The sequence below is a fragment of the Phalacrocorax aristotelis genome, chromosome 26 (assembly GCF_949628215.1).
Source record: "Phalacrocorax aristotelis chromosome 26, bGulAri2.1, whole genome shotgun sequence".
Lineage (NCBI taxonomy): Eukaryota > Metazoa > Chordata > Aves > Suliformes > Phalacrocoracidae > Phalacrocorax > Phalacrocorax aristotelis.
The window spans coordinates 1,784,974-1,803,010 of record NC_134301.1 but is presented as its reverse complement, the minus strand read 5'-3'; the positions used below and the strand labels follow the sequence as shown (position 1 = coordinate 1,803,010).

The 18,037-nt window shown below is 61.5% G+C and overlaps 1 protein-coding gene across 1 annotated transcript; it reads left to right on the top strand.

Annotated features, from left to right (window-relative positions):
* Positions 1 to 348: 348 nt before the first annotated feature.
* Positions 349 to 7,295, top strand: ENDOU (endonuclease, poly(U) specific). The gene is made up of 8 exons (XM_075075738.1): positions 349 to 406; positions 3,988 to 4,122; positions 5,080 to 5,251; positions 5,369 to 5,568; positions 5,863 to 5,976; positions 6,059 to 6,165; positions 6,547 to 6,689; positions 7,181 to 7,295. Exons 1-8 carry the CDS (start codon positions 349 to 351, stop codon positions 7,293 to 7,295), a joined length of 1,044 nt encoding a protein of 347 aa, XP_074931839.1.
* The last annotated feature ends 10,742 nt before the right edge of the window (positions 7,296 to 18,037 follow it).

Here is an 18,037-nt window from a genome sequence, read left to right as displayed (position 1 = left end):
AGCTGTGGCACCAGCTCACACCTCTGATGGACCTGCTGGGCTCTAGGTGGGCAAAGACCCTGCTGAGAAGCTTTCCCTGTGCTCCTCAACCGCCCCTGGGGCTCATGCATGTGAGGAGTAGAGCAATACTGGATTTACCAGCCCTCCTCCCACTCTGGGCAGCCTATAATTAAGTTTTGGCACAGTTTGGGCGCAGCCTGCCCATGAAGCCCTCAGTAGCATCATGCTCCTCCCTCCCCTCCACGCTCCCAGGGGACCCACATATAGCAGGGAGTGCCAGGGAGCACCGTCATTCCCAACCTGCTTTCCGGGACGCTCCGAAACGCCCAGCCTGCCGTCTACGGGACGATGAAGTCCTGGATCCTCCTTGTCAGGGCAGGAATAGCCCTGGGCTGCGTGTCTGGCAGTGAGTAATGGAGCTTTGCTTTGGTGGAGGGGCTAAACCAGCCGGTGCATCCGATGGGAAGGGGCCGATGGCGGGCTGGAAGCAGGCGGTGCTGAGGGCGCTGCCATAAGCCGGGAGCTCGGCTTTACTGGGGCAGCTGGTTCCTTGCGAGGATGGATCCAGCAGAGCTTCACAGAGGAGAGGGTGAGGGATGTTTTCATGCTGGAGGGCTTCCTCGAGCTCTGGGGGACTCAGCTCGTGATGAGGGTGGCTTATCCTTCTCTTTGATGGGTTGAGACTTCCCCTGGTCTTCAGCCTTGTCCACCAGTTGCTTCCTGGTGCATCTTGGTGTGTTTTCCTCGTGCAAGCCCGCCTTCCTCTGGCTCCTCCATCCTCCCACACTGCGGGAGGATGAAGGGAAATATTTTTCTAATACCTATCCACCCTCCCCCCCGTGGCCACTGGAGGTGAGCGGAGGAGCCGGTCAGATGCGATGGAAAATGCAACATGAACTCGGGTGTTTTGCCCTTCATGACTCTGCGGTTGTTATGAGAGGGGACAGACTTGGGGAGATGATAAAGGATAGCTCTGTCTTTAAAGCAGATGCTACAACAAGGAGCCTCTGGTCTGTGGGCACCAGGTTTTGGCTCTCGATTGACCAGGATCCTGCAGGTGATTAGATCGCTTCATTGCCATCTTCTTGCACAAAATGTGAACTGTCATCTATTTGCAAGACGGGAGTTTCGCCACTTCTGACGCTGCCAGCAGGCTGTATCTGATGTTTAGAAGCCGGTGACTCCCCTCGGGATTAATGGTGAGGAGTTTTGCAAGGCCAGAGCAGAAGAGGAGCTTTTTCTGCTGCAAACCCGTTGCCCTGAAAGCAGGAGGATTTGCCGTGGTCTCGTCTTATTTAATGCAAGTGCAAGGTTATTCTTGCTTGAAGGAATAACTGGGCTTACCGTGGCTTGCGTCGTGGTCTGTCCTCGGCGCGTGCTTCGGACCGCAGCACCAGAGCATCGCCCTGATGGACCTGTCCGAGCTGTAACGCCTCCGCCGTGTGATAACTGCGCTCATCCTCGGCTAGGCAGGACGTTGGGGGAGATTGTGCCCGATCGTCTCACAGACAGCTCGCACCCAGGGTTTGTGTGGTTTCAGGGGCCAGGAGCGTGTAAATGAATATTTGGGGAGCTCAGGCTATCAGTAGCTCTTTTGTTGCATGTTAATTTGTCCTCCAAATGGGCCCTTTTAGAGGCAGGGCTGATCTTCGGTCTGTGTTTGCACAGCGCAGCGAGGTCTTGAGGCAGGCCAGGGACTCACGGACGCTGCTCTGACACAAGCCATAGCTCATGTTCGTGTACTAAACCGAGCTGAGAGCTGCTGGGAGGGCTCCGTCATGTCTCAGACATTTCCCCACACCTTGCTGAACGGAGCTGCTCAGGAAATTGCCCGCGTTTTCTCGGTCAAATCTTTTTTGGCAGAAATTAAAATGGGTTTGTTCTTGTCCAGAAACCTGCGCTTGGGGAGGGATGGATCTGGCTGAAGGGCTAAAAATGAGAAAGAAATATTTGTCTGGCTTTGTGCAGCCAGAAAATATCTAGTGGCTGGACCAGCCAAATACCGACGGAGTCGTCGGGTGCGGATGCGCTGTGCGGAGCACTGCTGGCCACGTCCTTCTGCTCCGGCCGCCATGCCACGGCTGCAGCCCTCCTCCCTCCAAAACCTCCAGCAGCCCCTCTAAACTTGAACATCACGAGCGGCCAGCTGCTCCGCAGGTATTTAAGCTCACGCCTGCGTGAGGAGAAGCGTCCTCCTGCGGCCGTCCCCCGGGCCCTGCTCGTGCTCCCCATGCGGGAAGGAGCCGCGGCACCCTGCAGCCGAGCCCCGCTGGAAACGGGGCGATGCTGAGCTCGCGCCCCCAGGGCCTCTGCAAGGCTCCCGGCCTCGCCTGAGTCACTGCACGCCCCGGTGTTGGTGCTTTGCTGCGACACGCTCCGGCAGCACGTGCCCCAGGACTGGGAACGTCTCATGGGTGACTGATGCGCGGGCAGTTCCTGCCTTGCACAATCCCTCCGGGACTGCTGCTGGGAAACGGGGTGCGTGCGTGATTCAGGCTCTCTTACCCCAGCCGCCGCTTTGGGAGCGAGGGGGGTACCCTCCCGGGATCAGGGATCTCGCTGCCAACCGCGTCAGAGCTACAGACCTGCTCTTCTGCGTGGACTGGTGAGGCCAGGGTGTCTGGACACCACGAGTATCACTCACCACCCGAACTGCGGGTGCCCCTTCCCTCTGTAGCCCCTCTTAGTTCTCCCTGCATCAGTAGGAGCAAAGGTGGGGTGGCCTCCAGGAGCACCTCAAGCAACCCTTCCTACTCCTCTTGCTCTAAAGTGGATTTGCCGAGGAAGGACCCGGTGGCGAGAAGCCAAACGGGAGTCAGCGACGTGCCCTTGCAGCATGGTCAACCAGCCCGGGCTGGATCAGCTGGTGGGGGGAAGAGGTTCTTCCTCTCTCGTCAGCACATGTGGGACCTTGATGATGTGATTCTGAAAAGCACAAATAGTTTGGATAAAATTCAAGACCACAGAGCAAGCAACGTGGGTGCAGAGAGAGGCCAGCAGGCATGACACTGGGAGGTCACTCTCAGCGCTGCCGTATCAGGATTTGCCCCGAGGGCACGTTTCACCTGCCGGAGTTCAAGGCAAGCATCCCAGAGGTGTTTAAGATGTTGCGTGATTGCAAGTTTGCCAGGGAAAGCACCACCCTTTCCTCCAGGGATCGCTTCGCAGGCTGGCGGCTTGGCTGGGACATGGCTTGTCAGCACGTCTTTGGAGATGGTCACCTTGTGGCTGGAGCAAAGGGACGCCAAGAAAGCCATGCCCGGGCTGCCCCGTTCCTCCCGCCAGGAGCTGATGGGCAGCACAGAATAACTCACGTTCCCTAAGCTTGCAGCCTCCGGGCTGTCTCTTAGTACAAACCCAACATCTTGGTCTCCTACAGCCCCTCTTTTCTTGACAGCAAGTGTCCGTCGTCCATCTGAGGCACGGCACTTGCCCAATTCGAAGCACGGCTTGAGTTGCTGCGTTATTTTTAGCTTTGCCACCATGTGTAATGAAGCACATGCTCGACGACACATTTGTGATGTAAATAGCTCGGGAAGCAGTTCCCAGTTTTCCCAGCATTGCAGAAAGGGTGACGGTCGGGTTGCAAATAAGGGTGTCTGGAATGTGGCACTCCTGTGGCCCAGAGAGAGCAGGACCGGGGGCGCTCCTGCTAAGCCTGGCATTAAACAGGTGAATCAGAAGGAGCAATTAATGGTGGGAGCCAAGAACATGTTTCCTGGTGTGAAGTGGCCCCGATGTGGTGGATGTCTGCGGCCAAAGAGCCGTGACCCATGGCCATGTGCAACCTGAGGATTCAGCCGGTCAAAATGCCGCCCACAAACACTGACAAAGGATCCCAAATAGCTCCAGGGTAGGAGCCTGGTCCTTCAGGCTCTCCCAGGAGGGGAGCGTGGGCAGAAGGCAGAGGGACCCAGCTCGCGGGGTGGATGGGGCAGGGTGGTCGGTCTGTCCTGCTGACCACACCGTTGTTTCTCTCTCCCAAAGACCTGTACACAGCCCCTGACTCCTGCAAGGGACGCTGCGGGGAGCCCTACAGCGAGGAGGATGAGTGCCACTGCAACGCCGAGTGCGAGAGGCACCACAACTGCTGCGAGGATTACTACTGGCACTGCCGACCCGGTGAGCATCCTCGGGCGACGGGGAGGCTTGCAGGGGCTGCTCTGCCCCCCGAGGCTGCCAGAGCCCAGCTACGGGGTGCAAAGGGGTTGGCTGCAAGCACGTCTCTGTGCCACTGCGCATTTGTGCGTGTGCGGCCCTGGGCAGCCCCTGGCCCGTGACTCCCATCACTCTGAGCTCCTTTTCCTTCCCTCTGGCTCCACGCAGGTGCCGAATGGGCCGAGGAGTCAACGCGCGCCCGCGCCAGCGGTGAGTAGCTCCGCTGCTGAGCGAGGGCGATAAACCACCGCCCGGCTTCACCCCGCGCCCCTCGGGGCAGCTCGCTCCTCTGCCACCGTGGCTCTTGGGGGTCAATGGCATCGGGGTGTCATGCTGGCTTGTGGCCGTGTACGTGCCCGCAGCGCCCCGTCGCCGGCCGCTCCAAGCCGCTGCGTGTCGTTGCTGAGCAGACGGCACAGCGAGAGCCCCGGTGTCGCCTGCCTGTTATCGGCAGCGTTATCGCCCTTCACCAGAGCTGGGCGAAGCAGGCAGGTGCAGAGCGGCCAAAGGCAGGGGCGAGCTGGTGTTTGCACCCCCTGGTCACCGCGCACCTAAAATGTGGGAGCTCGAGATGGGGCTGATCCCAGCGGGCGCGTTGCAAAGAGCAGCGTTGTGCCTGGGAGATGGGGATTGATGCTTCCCAGCTCACCCGCCGCTTAACGAAAGGGTCCTGTGCCTGCAGCCCTCTGGCCAGCTTGCCCCCCACGGCGTGGGGTTGGTGAGGGTTGGGACCCCCCTGCCACCCCTGCACCCCTGGACCCTCCGTGCTGAGCAGCCGCCTCTCACGGTGTCCCAGGATCGAGACGCCCGTGCATCGGTGCAGCATCAGGTGCTGCATCACCCTCGCTTCCCCATGGGCAGCTAACCTGCAGCCCCAGGAGCTGCTGCCGGCTCTTGCCAGCCTCCTGCCTCTCCTTGCAGAGGGTTTCTCCACCAGCTGGGATGCCATCACCGACGAGGACCTCCTGCACGTCTCCGAGCAGCTTTACAAGGCAGATCACAACAAAGCCCGGCCGACTGACATCGCTATTAACCCCCAGTACCAGGCCTCCCCCGACGAGACGGGTGACCAGGAGGATCGCTCCCCGCAGCCGTGAGTGTGCACCAGCATCCTCGGGGGGGTGGCCGGGGGCCTCCCCGGCCGAGACCATCCATCCAGGCAGGGTGCAGGGCTGGTTTTGGAGGGGACCTGCACTCTGCACTCTCCTAGGCTCTACAAATACGTCAATGAGGAGCTCTTCTCCAAACCCACCTACGCAAGCTTCATTAAGCTGCTGGACAACTACCAGAGGGTGACTGGCAGGGAGGAGGATGTGACGGCGGAGGAGCTGTGGGAGCAGGACAACTTCCTCAGGGAGGTGATGAAAACCGAGCTCATGAAGAAACTCTTCGCCTTCCTCCATAAAAAAAGTGAGTGTGGAGCGGGGCAGGACTGAGCAGGGGGAATGGGGTCCCTGGATGTTGGGCGTCCAAAAGGAAAGCCCCAGCTAGGTGGGAGATGACCTGGGAGGATGCAGACTGGAGGAGCACGGGAGCGGGCTCTCCAGAGCTGCCAGGACATGGGAGAATTGAGCAGGGCAAAGCCCAGTTGCTCCTGAGGGAGAGGACTGGGTCAGGGCTGGGGGGAACCCCGGCTCTGCCTCTCCCAGTGCTCCCATCCCGGGACACAGCTCCCACCCCTCCACCACGCTGCCTTGCCTGCAGACCGCTACGGCTCCGAGCAGGAGTTTGTCGCCGATTTGAAGGAGATGTGGTTCGGCCTCTACTCCAGAGGCAACGGCGAGCGGGACTCCAGTGGCTTTGAGCACGTCTTCTCAGGTAGAGCCCGCACCGGTGGGGTGGGGGGTGCTGGGCAGCGCTGGGCCAGGGGGGCTCACACCAGGGTCTCGCTTGTGTTTAGGGGAGGTGAAAAAAGGGAAAGTGTCTGGATTTCACAACTGGATTCGCTTCTACCTCCTTGAAAAGCAGGGCATCGTCAACTACTTCAGCCACAACTTCAACGGGCCGGTGAGTGATCCTGCGGGGTCCGCAGCCAGCGGGGGGCATCCCGAATCGGCCGCATCCCAAAGGGGGTGAATCAGAAGCGTCACAGGTGCTCACCCTACCACGTCCCCTCTGCCTCCCTGTGTGGACCCTGGGATGGAGGCAGGGTGGGAAGGCCCAGAAAAGACGATGCAATAGGCAAAAGGAACTCCCAAACCACTTGAGACTGGGGGGTTCTGCCTGGAAGCCACTCAGGCCAGCTGAAAGCTGCTCTGGGTCTGTCCCCGGGGAGGGTGTGAGGATGCCTGGCTTCATATGCAGATTGGCTTTGCTTGAATTCCCTGCCCTGCTGCGCCCGGAGCCAAGCAGAGCCAGGGGCCTGATCCCCGAACCCCTTTTCTCTAGTGGGACACCTACCCCGACGTGCTGGGGCTGCAGTTCAGCTGGGATGGCTTTTACAAGGAGGTGGGCTCTGCCTTCATCGGCTGCAGCCCCGAGTTCGAGTTTGGCCTGTACACGTTGTGCTTCATTGCGCGTCCCGGGAGGGCGTAAGTACTGTACCTGTCCGCATCCGTCTGTCTGTCCCCTGGCCGTGGAGCCAGCAGTGCCCTCCTGAGCCTGAGCAGCAGCCCGGCTGGCCCCTGAGCCCGGCCCAGGTCTGGGGCATCGCGGGTGGGAGGGCTGGGGAGGGAGCAGCACTGGTGTGGGGATGCACAGAGCACCCTGGAGATGTGACTGTGGGGCTCAGGGATGGGGCAGGGCTGGTGGGCAGACACCGAGACCGTCCTGGAGATGCGACTGTGGGGCTCAGGGATGGGGCAGGGCTGGTGGGCAGACACCGAGACCATCCTGGAGGTGCAACTATGGGGCTCAGGGATGGGGCAGGGCTGGTGGGCAGACACCGAGACCGTCCTGGAGATGCGACTGTGGGGCTCAGGGATGGGGCAGGGCTGGTGGGCAGACACCAAGACCATCCTGGAGGTGCGACTGTGGGGCTCAGGGATGGAGCAGACCTATGACACGGTCTGTGTCCCCACAGATGTCATCTGAGCCTGGGCGGCTACAGCCTCAGCATCCAGACCTACGCCTGGACCAAGTCCACCTACGGCAACGGCAAGAAGTACATCGCCACTGCCTACGTGATCTCGCCCTGAGGCTGGGAGGAGGGGGGAAAACTGCAGCCCCACTCTGGGGCCCTGGGCTGCCCCACACCAGGGGCCCATGGCACTGGGCAGGACTGCTCCTGCTGTGGGAGGTGGACGGCTGTGCTGCAGGACCAGTGCAGGGTACCGGAGGGAGCTGGGCAGGATGGTGGTGGCCATGCTCTGCATGGAGGCAACGAGGGGGTGGAGGCAGCAGCCTTGGAACCCCCCATTCCCATCGAGTGTCGTGTTCCCCAGTCGCAGCAGAAGAGCAGGGGGTAGGGGGACGCTTGCAGTGGAAAGTAGCACCCCTGAACGCAATAAACACTGACCCTGGATGGAGAAGTGTTTGATTCCTCCGTGCCAGAGCTGCTGCTCGCCGCGCAGCCTGCCCTCTGCCCCATCAGCAGCTCCCCCTCCCCATCACTTCTGTGCCAGGCACTGGCCCGGGCTGGGTGTTGGGACCCTGGGTGCTGCCAGGGCCACATCCAGCCCATGGCGTGCAGCAGGTCGGGGTGCAGACCCTTCCCCTCCTGCTGCAGCCTCCACCCCCAGAGCTCCCGAGGAAGGTAATGCAGTGAGGGGCACGGAGCAAAGCCCGATGGGTGACGATCCCCCCACCCCTCCAGGAGCCCTGCCCGAGGTGGGGGAGCAGGTGGGGAGGCTGCAGAGCTGAACCCCCACCCCATTCCATGCAGGCAGCCGGTCCCGCAGCCGCAAAGTCGTGCTTGCAGCTCGCAGCGGTGCTGCAGCCTGCCCGAGGGGAGGGCACCCCACTGGGGAGCGGCCACTTTTGGGGATCCCAGGGGACAGGGCATGGCTGAGAGTCCCCAGGACTGGGGCATGTTAACAGACAGGGTTCTCATCCTCATTTGCTTCCACTGCTTCCAGGGAGCGGCCCCTCACTGCCCTGAGCCTACTGGTGTGGGACCCTGGAGGGGTGAGGATACTGGGCAAAGCGAGCTTCTGCCGGCCAGGGTCGGTGCCACCACCGGCGCCACTCCTCCACCGCAGTGCCCAAAACTTGGCCCCGACCTTCCTTTATCTACCCCTGCATCCAGCTTCTGTGGGTGCGGCGGGCTCAGCCTCGCTGCCTGCCGTCTCTGGGTCCTGGGGGGCTGCTCAGGGGTCCTGCCCCGAGGAACTACCCCGCTCGGGGACCGAGGAGACGGCCGAGCTGCTGGGCGCCTGGGCCTGTGTCCCAGAGGCAGCCTCTCGCTGGGGACCATCACGAGGAAATGAGGGTCCGCGCTAGGTGCATCCTCCTTCCTCACCCAGCTGTGCTCTCTCTGGGGGCTGTGGGGCCCCTGAGACCCCTCAGCTCTGCACCCAGAGCTGGGGCTGCTCAGGGCTCCAGGTGCTTTTCTCAACGCTGGGCTCTGGGGGACAAATCCAGAGCCCCCTGGGCAGCAGGACAGGCAGCTTGGCATCGGGACCCCCACGATGTCACCCACTGTAACTCCATTCACTGTCCCCCCCAGGCTGGTCCAGGGAAATGGGGTCCCGTGCCCAGGACAAGACCCCTGCCAGCTGCCTGACGATTCCAGCCCTGCCCAGGAGCTCCCCCAGGGCACTGGGATCCCATCAGCCCTCCATGCTCAGCCCCCTCCTGCTTATCCCCCCCTCCGGATTCGGGTGGGCAGCAGGCAGGACAGCCACCAGCTCCGGGCAGCCGCTTGCCCCCCCCTCCTTGCCTGCACCCCCTGCGTTGGCAGGGCAGGCGGCAGCCGGGGTCCCCGGGTGGAGATGCTGCACGGCAGCTCCCAGGCAGGACCGGGGAGATTTGAGCTGCCTGACAGATGGCCGGCTGCAACAGTTCCTGGGGAAGGGGTGGGAGTCCCCGCACCATCTGCCAGGGGTCACAGGTGACCCCCAAACCCCGCCGCGGGGGAGGGGGGCATGCCAGAGCTTGATTTATAGAAATGCACTGGGAAACTGGGGAAGAGGCGGTTCAGAGGGACCTGGGATGGGTGCGGGTCGGCTCCCTTCTCGGTAGTGTGGGCGTCACTCCTCTCCCATGCCCCGAGCTGGGGTGCGGCAGGGGCGGATTCCAGGACCTGTGGGGGGGTTAAGCTGCAGATTCAAGCACTGCAGGGCAGCTCAGGGCCCTGGCCAAGGCGCCTTGTGCCAGCTGGTAGTTGCTCTCACAGCAAGGTGGTTTGCACAGGGCAGATTGCACGGGGCAGGGCATGGCTCGGCTGTGGGATGAGGAAGCTCCGGGAACCTTCGTCCTTGCTGGAACCCATCCTGAAGGGTTTCACCAGAGCTATCAAGAGGCAGCGGGGTGGTTGCTGCTCGCTGCAGGGCTGCACTGGCACAGGACCCAGTTCCTCCTCCTCATTCCACATGCCTCAGCCCACTCCCACTCCTGCCCGCCTCGCCACCAGCCTCCCTGATGACAAAGCTCTCTGTCTCGAAGGATCCCGGTGCCCCTCGGCATCACGGACAGAGCCAGTCCCCTGCCCACTGGTCCCCTGCGCCCCACAGTCGCTGCCAGCTCTGCACCCGGGGGCTGGGAAGCTGCTTTTCCAGCATCCATTTCTGGGGTCAACGGAGACAAAATCTCACAGAGGAAAGTCTCCCACCCCGGTCCCGGTTGCTGCCGTGGTGGTGGGTGTAGCGCTGGGGGACTGGCCAGTGCTTGGAGATGCTCAGGTGATGCTGGGGAGCTGCTCTGCACTTTGTCCACGTCCAGAAGGACCCTCCCCACGGCTGCAGCAAGCCATGGGGGAGCAAGGAGGGGCAAGGTGGGCACTTTTGTGGGTATCTGCTGGTCTGATGGTCCCCCTGCCTGCCGGTTCAGGCTGTAGGGTGTGAGGCAGCAGCCTGCCAGGGCCAGGAGGCTCCAGGTCATACCCAGCCAGCCAGGCCAAGTGGAGCAGAGGAAAGCTAGCCATCAGTGGGGCTCCCAGTAGCCCAAACTCCCTGCCCACTGCTGGCAGAGTCAGCACAGCATCCTCTGCAGCATCACCCTCCGTGGGGCCAGCACACCCCTCGGCATCTTTCTGCCCTTGGGTCCAGCTCCCGGGACAGGCTCCCTTCGGCCAAGGGGGGCAGCACAGCGGGACCCTCCGGCTTCACCCAAAGTGTTGGGAAATCAAACAAAACGAATGGAGAAGAAAGGGAAGGGCAGGAGAGGGGTGGAGAGGAGGGGCAGGTGTCAGCAAGCTGCCTCCAGCCATCTGTTGCCAGCTCGGGGACTCCAGGGCCCCCCCAGCTCTGTGCCTGACGGGGACAACGCTCGCTCTCGGTGGGGGGGGGGGACGACACTGCGCGGTCGCATCCCCCACCTGAGCGCAGCCACACCGGGGAGTTACGGAGGGGGATGCTGGCCCTCCCTCAGTGGGGCTCGTGGGCTGCCTGGGTGCCTTCGCCGCAGCTGAGCTCACGGGGAGGCTCGGGCAACCCTTGCCCCCCGCCCCCTGCTTCCTGCAGGGTTGGGCTCCCCCTAAAACTGCCTGGCCACGGGTGCCCCCTCCTTGCACACGGGAGGGGTGGGTGCAGCAACCCCCTGCAAACCAGGGCCAGGGCTTGGGCTTCTTTGCCTGATCCAGGCCAGCCAGGACCCAAAACCTCCAGGCAGCATTGCTTTGGCCCTGCAGTGGAGATGCTCCTGACTTACACCGATACTAGGACAGTCGGACCCTGGGCACAGCTCTGCGGGTGTGATTTTGAGCTGCTTGCATAAACAGGGTGTTTTCCCCATGTTCTCCTGTGCTGTGCTGGGCACAGAGAACCAGGAGGATGAGAAATGAAAGGCTGGCTATCGCAGCATCCCTCCTCTGCGCTGCCAGCCCAGGGGCAGCAGTGCTTCATCCATCCCTGGAGCCTGGTTTGGGCTCCATACATCGAGGTTTATGCAAGGCCAAGATGAACCACACCTGGATGAGCCGGCGTGCAGACACTGGGACAAGGAGGGATTCCCTTCGAGATACCCGGGGTGCTGGGAGACGTCCCCAGGGCTGGCAGAGCCAGGCACCTCTGGGGAGGCTGCTGGGGGACGGCTGGGACACCCCGAGCTTCTCCCAGGACACCTGCACGTGTGTGTCTGAATCTTTCTCCTACCCCTGGCAAGGTAGGGCAAGGTGAACCGCCCTGGGGAGAGGCAGGAGAGGTCCCCCACATTTTGAAGGAGAAATGCTGAAAATTCAGGGTGTTGGCTGGGGGGATGCTCCGTCACCCACAGGTCCTTGCACCAGCTCATCTGCTGCGTCTCACCTTGTTCCCACCCTTGGAAATAGCTGAGCTTTCTGAAGAGATCCCTCCAGGATTTATCCTGGCACGGGCCAAGGCAGCCCAGGCTTTACAACGGAGGCCTCTGGACAGCCACATCCCTGGGTACCACCGCCAGCTCCCAGCCATTAGAGCTTTTGCAAAGTGAGGATGAAGAGGGTTACAGCTCCATCTGAGCCCCCGTAAGGCAAAGCTTCCTGCATTATATCCTAATCCGAGAGGCCTTGGGGACCGTGACTCTAAGTGGAGGCTCTCTAATCCCCTCCCGTAAACGATACGGCACTAACTACCCCGATGGGACTCTGGCCACATCTGGTAGGAGAGCCTGCCGGGAGCGCCCGGCTATACCTTTTGCTAAGAGGATGAGGATGCAGAGGGGAATATGCTAAACCATTTATGCCGCGGGCACTTTTTTATCCGCCACGATCAGATGTGTGAGCTGGCAGGACGGGATCTCCATCTGGATGTATGGCCCTGACCCTCAGCTCGCTCCCGCACCCCGGGCAGCATCCCTCCTCGCCGCCAGCCGCTGGAGAAGCACCGCTGGGGTGCTCCTACGAAAAGCCTGGTGCGGATACGGCCACCTCCCTTTGCCGGGGCTCAAGGCTTTAAGGGGAGCAGAAATGCCCCACACCGATGAGCCCCACGCTCTGCCCCATCCCCGGCACGGCTCCGTGCGCGGCTGCGATGCTCAGCTGCATGGCGAGGGAGATGTCCTGTGTATGGCTCAGGAACGCCCTGTCCCAGCCTTGAGTACAAGTTAACTGAGGAAAAGACCCAAAACAACCCAGCCCACGTTTGCACGGCAGGTCCCGTGAGCAACCAGCTGGAAGGGACCCTGGGGCAGCGTCCCCCTTGTCCCCCAGCCCACCCGGGGACGCAGCAGAGGTGGGTCGAGTCCTGCCGCGGTCAGGGTAGGAGGCCAGCCAGGGCTTAGGTACGCTAAATCCTCCTTTTACAGAGATTCATCCTGAGGCTGAAAGGGACGGGGGGGAGCAGAGCCCCTCCCCAAGCAGCCGGGGAGGGGGCGCGGAGCATCGCTGGCAGCTGGGCTGGGGGTGCACCCCCGGAGCAGAGGTTAATGAGCGAGCGGGGCCACGAGCGGCCGTTGGCGCATATGGACACGCGAGCGGCGGCGGGGGGGGATCGGCGCGTGCCGGCGTCCTGCCCCGCGTTTCGGGTGGCAGAGCCCCCTCTCCTCTGGTGCTGCCAAAAGCCACCCGAGACGCAGGTTTAGGTTGTTGATGCTCCAATCCAGAGCCAATCCCCCCATCCTTCCTGCATCCTTCCTGCATCCCTCCTGCATCCTTCCTGCATCCCTCCTGCATCCCTCCTGCATCCCTCCTGCATCCCTCCTGCATCCTTCCTGCATCCCTCCTGCATCCCTCCTGCATCCTTCCTGCATCCTTCCTGCATCCCTCCTGCATCCCTCCTGCATCCCTCCTGCATCCCTCCTGCATCCTTCCTGCATCCTTCCTGCATCCCTCCTGCATCCTTCCTGCATCCCTCCTGCATCCCTCCTGCATCCCTCCTGCATCCCTCCTGCATCCTTCCTGCATCCCTCCTGCATCCCTCCTGCATCCTTCCTGCATCCCTCCTGCATCCTTCCTGCATCCTTCCTGCATCCTTCCTGCATCCCTCCTGCATCCCTCCTGCATCCTTCCTGCATCCCTCCTGCATCCCTCCTGCATCCTTCCCGCATCCTTCCTGCATCCTTCCTGCATCCTTCCTGCATCCTTCCTGCATCCCTCCTGCATCCCTCCTGCATCCTTCCTGCATCCTTCCTGCATCCCTCCTGCATCCCTCCTGCATCCTTCCTGCATCCTTCCTGCATCCCTCCTGCATCCCTCCTGCATCCCTCCTGCATCCCTCCTGCATCCTTCCTGCATCCCTCCTGCATCCCTCCTGCATCCTTCCTGCATCCCTCCTGCATCCCTCCTGCATCCTTCCTGCATCCCTCCTGCATCCCTCCTGCATCCTTCCTGCATCCCTCCTGCATCCTTCCTGCATCCCTCCTGCATCCTTCCTGCATCCCTCCTGCATCCCTCCTGCATCCTTCCTGCATCCCTCCTGCATCCCTCCTGCATCCTTCCTGCATCCCTCCTGCATCCTTCCTGCATCCTTCCTGCATCCCTCCTGCATCCTTCCTGCATCCCTCCTGCATCCCTCCTGCATCCTTCCTGCATCCCTCCTGCATCCCTCCTGCATCCCTCCTGCATCCTTCCTGCATCCCTCCTGCATCCCTCCTGCATCCCTCCTGCATCCTTCCTGCATCCTTCCTGCATCCCTCCTGCATCCTTCCTGCATCCTTCCTGCATCCTTCCTGCATCCCTCCTGCATCCCTCCTGCATCCTTCCTGCATCCTTCCTGCATCCTTCCTGCATCCCTCCTGCATCCCTCCTGCATCCCTGCCATCCCAGGGATGCTCTTCCGATGATCAAATAAATACCGCCGGGCAAAAACAAGGGTACAGTGTTTCACCCGGGGGGTTCCAACACCCTGCGGGGCAGAGGGTGGGAGCAGGGCGAGGACCACGCACCCACTGCTGGCACTGCCTCCGCCCCGGCCACGGCACAGCGAGCGGGCAGGGATGCCTGTGCTGCCGGACCACAGCTGGGTCCGGCAGTTGGAGAGGCAAGCCAAGGTCGCGCCCGTTGCCCCTGAGCTTCAGCTAACAGCCAGGAGCCCGCTGGGCCCCCTCCGCACCTTTCTCCTGCTCCCCGCGGGGACGCCGAGCAGCCAACTGTTCCCCGCAGAGGCTGGCGAGCTGCAGCCCGGGCTAATCCAATCCATCAGGGGGGTAATGAGCTATGAAAGTGCGGATTCAATTAAGGGGGATTGCGACGGAAGGCAGAGCCCGGCAGCAGACGGAGAAAGGAGCCCACTCCCCTCTGAAAGGGTCCATCTGTGCCGCCGTGTCCCGTCTTTGTGCTCCCTGAAAGAACCAGCACGACACAAAAGCAGCCGCGTCCCCGCCGGGCGCTGGCGCTGCACAAGGGTCCAGCGGTCCTGGCAGCCGGGGTGGGGAAACTGAGGCACGGTACGGTTAAGGGAGCAGCTTGCAGCACCGGTGGCAGGGTTCGGAGGGCAAAAGCCTGCAGCCGGCTCTCTCAACCCTGGTTGCAACCTCGTTTGCAGGTGATTTAATGTTTATTTGTGAGTTAGGTGGGGTTTGTGCAGGGCTGCTTGCCTGGGAAATCTCCTTCCAATAGCCCAGCACGGCTGCTGGCTCAGGACCCCATCCAGAGCACGGTGGGGCTGAGGGAGGCAGGATGAGCCTCCAGCTTTGGGTTAGTCCTCAGGGCTGGGCCGGTCCTGGTGCCACCCGCCTTTCGGTGCCCATTCCATCATCCAGGGGGGTGACATGCTTTCCTGGCCAAGTGCCATCCCAGTGTCCCCCTCAGCCTCCAGGTAATTCCAGGGCTGACACTGGTTTGGGCATCTCGTGGGCACGTGGCCAAATCCAGCAAGCTTAAGCCTTTGCAGAGACCTATATTGAGTCTCCACACATGGGGAGAGAGAGAATTGGAGCCTCAGGGTTTGCTGGGGTCAGTGCCTCAGTTTACCCCTCCGGGAATGGCTGGAGGTGGTGGCAGTGCCGTCGGTGGGTGCATGCTGGGTCTTCAGCACCCACCTGCCCTTGGCTCACATCTCTGGGACTCCTCCTGCATCACCTGGGCTGGAAACACCCGCCAAGGCCTCTTCATGTGAGAGGTTCCTGCCTGATTACAACTTGGGAGGGATTGGGCTGGGGGCGAGTTTAAAGACAGGATTATTCCTGTACAAATTCTGATTAAACCATCCCCAAACCCTCCTGCTACAAGATTAAGCCGAGCTCTAATCTCGTCCGAGCAGCAAGACTTCGTCAATAACTCCAAATCTCTCCGCTGTTAGTTTATCTGGTGGGGATTAAGCTGGGAGGTCCCTGAACTTGTATTATAATAAAAAAAAAAAATAAAGCCAACCCTGTGTGTGTGTGTGTGGTGGCCAGTGCCTGACAGCTGCTGTCTCCCAAGTCTCAGCCAGGGAAGGGGCTGAATGAAATGCCCGGTGCCACCCAGATGCCAGCGTGGGCTCCGGTCCCTGCCCGCGCTGCCGCCAGCCCCGACGGAGCTGCTCGGCCGCCGGGATGGGGAGTGCAGCCCTGGCCCCGTCCCAGCGCAGGCTGCCTGTTCCCACAGGCTGACTTTGGGGTGTCTCCGGCTGCCAGCCCTTGCTGGGAGCCCAAATCCTGGTGTGCAGGACATCGACATGCTCTGCTCTGGCGGCACATCATTTACTGCCCCAGCAGCACCCGGCCGGTGGCCGCAGCCCTCGGCAGAGCAGGCTGTGGGATGGCTGCGGGCTGGCACAGCTTGGGGACGAGCAGCCGTGTCCCCCCAAGCTCTTCTGGTGGCCCAGGTGTTTTTCATCCACTCTGCTGGAGAACCAGGGCTCAGGTCCAGCTGCCACCCCAGGAACATCCCTCAAACATGATCTCTGAGGCTTCCAGACCAGGGCAGATGGTGGAAGAGGGGGAGAAGGCTGAAGTGCTGCATGTGGCATCCTCCAAACGGAGCCTATGGTCCTCCCTCAGCCCAGCCACCACTCCCTGCAAGGCCAGCCAGGGTATGACTCAGATCATGGTGGCATCTGCATCCCCTTCTCCCTGCATGGTGATCACAGTCCGGCTCAGCTCTGGACACCGATGAGGGGCTCAGGAAGGAGGGGACCCTGCGAGAGGGGCCCTTCTGCTGCTCGAAGCTGGCACGGGGTTAGTATTGCCCAGGTACTCATGGGTTCATCAGTCAAGGATGTCCTGAGCCTCCCTAGAGTCCAGGGGAGGAGGGGTGACACCCCTCCCAGCTGTATGACAGTCCCTCTTGTTGCTCTGAGCTCCCCTCGGGGACAGCCAGCCCACCAGGACCCACAGCAGCTCCAGGGTAAGACCATGAGGTCCCCGCTGTCAGTGGGACCCTTTGCCAGCAGCAGAATCCCTTTGGGTTCCAGGAAGGACCCACAGCACCTTTGGAGCCAGCGCACTCCCTGGATCCCATGGCAGGGTGGGGACTGGGAAAGCGGGGAGAGCTGGGATGGCCCCCCCAAGGCAAGGGATGCTCCAGCGCTGGCCGTGGCTGGACCGAGCAGATGCCGGGGGAGCATTTCCCCTAATCCCCTGGACCGGTCCCTGCTGCGTAAACACTCTGTACAGCTTTGCAAACAGATTGATCGGCGGCTGATCTGGGGAGCGGCAAAGAGCTTAGGGGCTCGGCGGAGCCAGCACCGGGATTTGTGCGAATTACCCGCCCCGTGCCGGCGGGAGGCTCCGGAGGAGCCGGCGGGATGGCAAGGCTGCTCCCACCTCTGCCGGGCTGGGTGTGCGAAGGGGACCTTGCCCTCCCCTGGCTCGCCAGGGCGCAGGGGGTGTAGCAGGGTGGTGGGGCAGCCACGGATCCCCAGTTAGACGGATGAGGTGGAGCCTTTGAAAGCTCACAGGACATCCCAGCCTAGGACCAGCCTGGGGCACTGCGGCTGAGGCTGGCCAGGCTCTTCTCCCAGGCGTCCATCCCCACGGCATGTCCAAGGGGATCCATCTCCTGTGCTGCGACGTTGCCCGGTCCCACGCTCCAAGGACCTGGGTGGCCGGAGCCGCACACACCCCGCTCCAGGGCTTGGTGGGATGCTGGGCGGATGGACCGGAGGGTGCTGGGTGATGCAGGGACGGGGACACCCCGTGCGTGGGAGTTACTCACCTGCATAGCCATGTCCAGGAGCAACACCTTGGATTCGTGGAAAGAAGAAACTGGTCCTGAAGGCTGAAAACATGCGAATGGTGGGTTGGTTTGCAACACGCGGTGTGAGCCTGCGGGTCATGGCTTTGCACAAGCTCTATTTAACCCTCAGTGAATGCCTGGTGGGTGCAGACAAGCTGCATCCTGGCAGATCCCATTTTCCCCAGGATCAAACATAGTGTCACCACATCGATCATCGTGGGACCACGCGCAGCTCCTCTCCCACCGGCCTGCACTTATCAACAAGAAAGTTAGTTGCCAAAATCTGATGTTCCCCAAGGGGGAAAAGACGATTAACTCAAGAATCAACAGTCTGATATTTCGGCTTAGTGAGAAAATCCTCGTGGTTTCCCAAGCTGGGCACATTAGGAGCTCAGTGGCTCAGAGTGTTATCAGATTACAAACAATATCAGAATTACAGCTTTTAAATCTGGGGTTTAAAAAGACTTAGCAATTATACAGCTCTGGACACTCCCACCCCACCGTGGAAACGAGGGCGACTCGGAGCCAGGACCCTCAGAGTGAAGAGTTGTTCCCAACTGTGGCTTTCCCATGGACACCACGGCTGTTGACTGAGCCATGTGCCCGGCTGGTGCTGGACACCCATTGGAGTGCCCCATATGGGATGGGGGGCAAAGCACCCCTACCTTGGGGTCTTCTCCACGTGCCCAGTGGAGAACAGCACAGGAGGTTGTTCTCAGCTGGCCTTTTCAGCTCTGATGGTTATCCTTCACCTCACACATTCCCTGG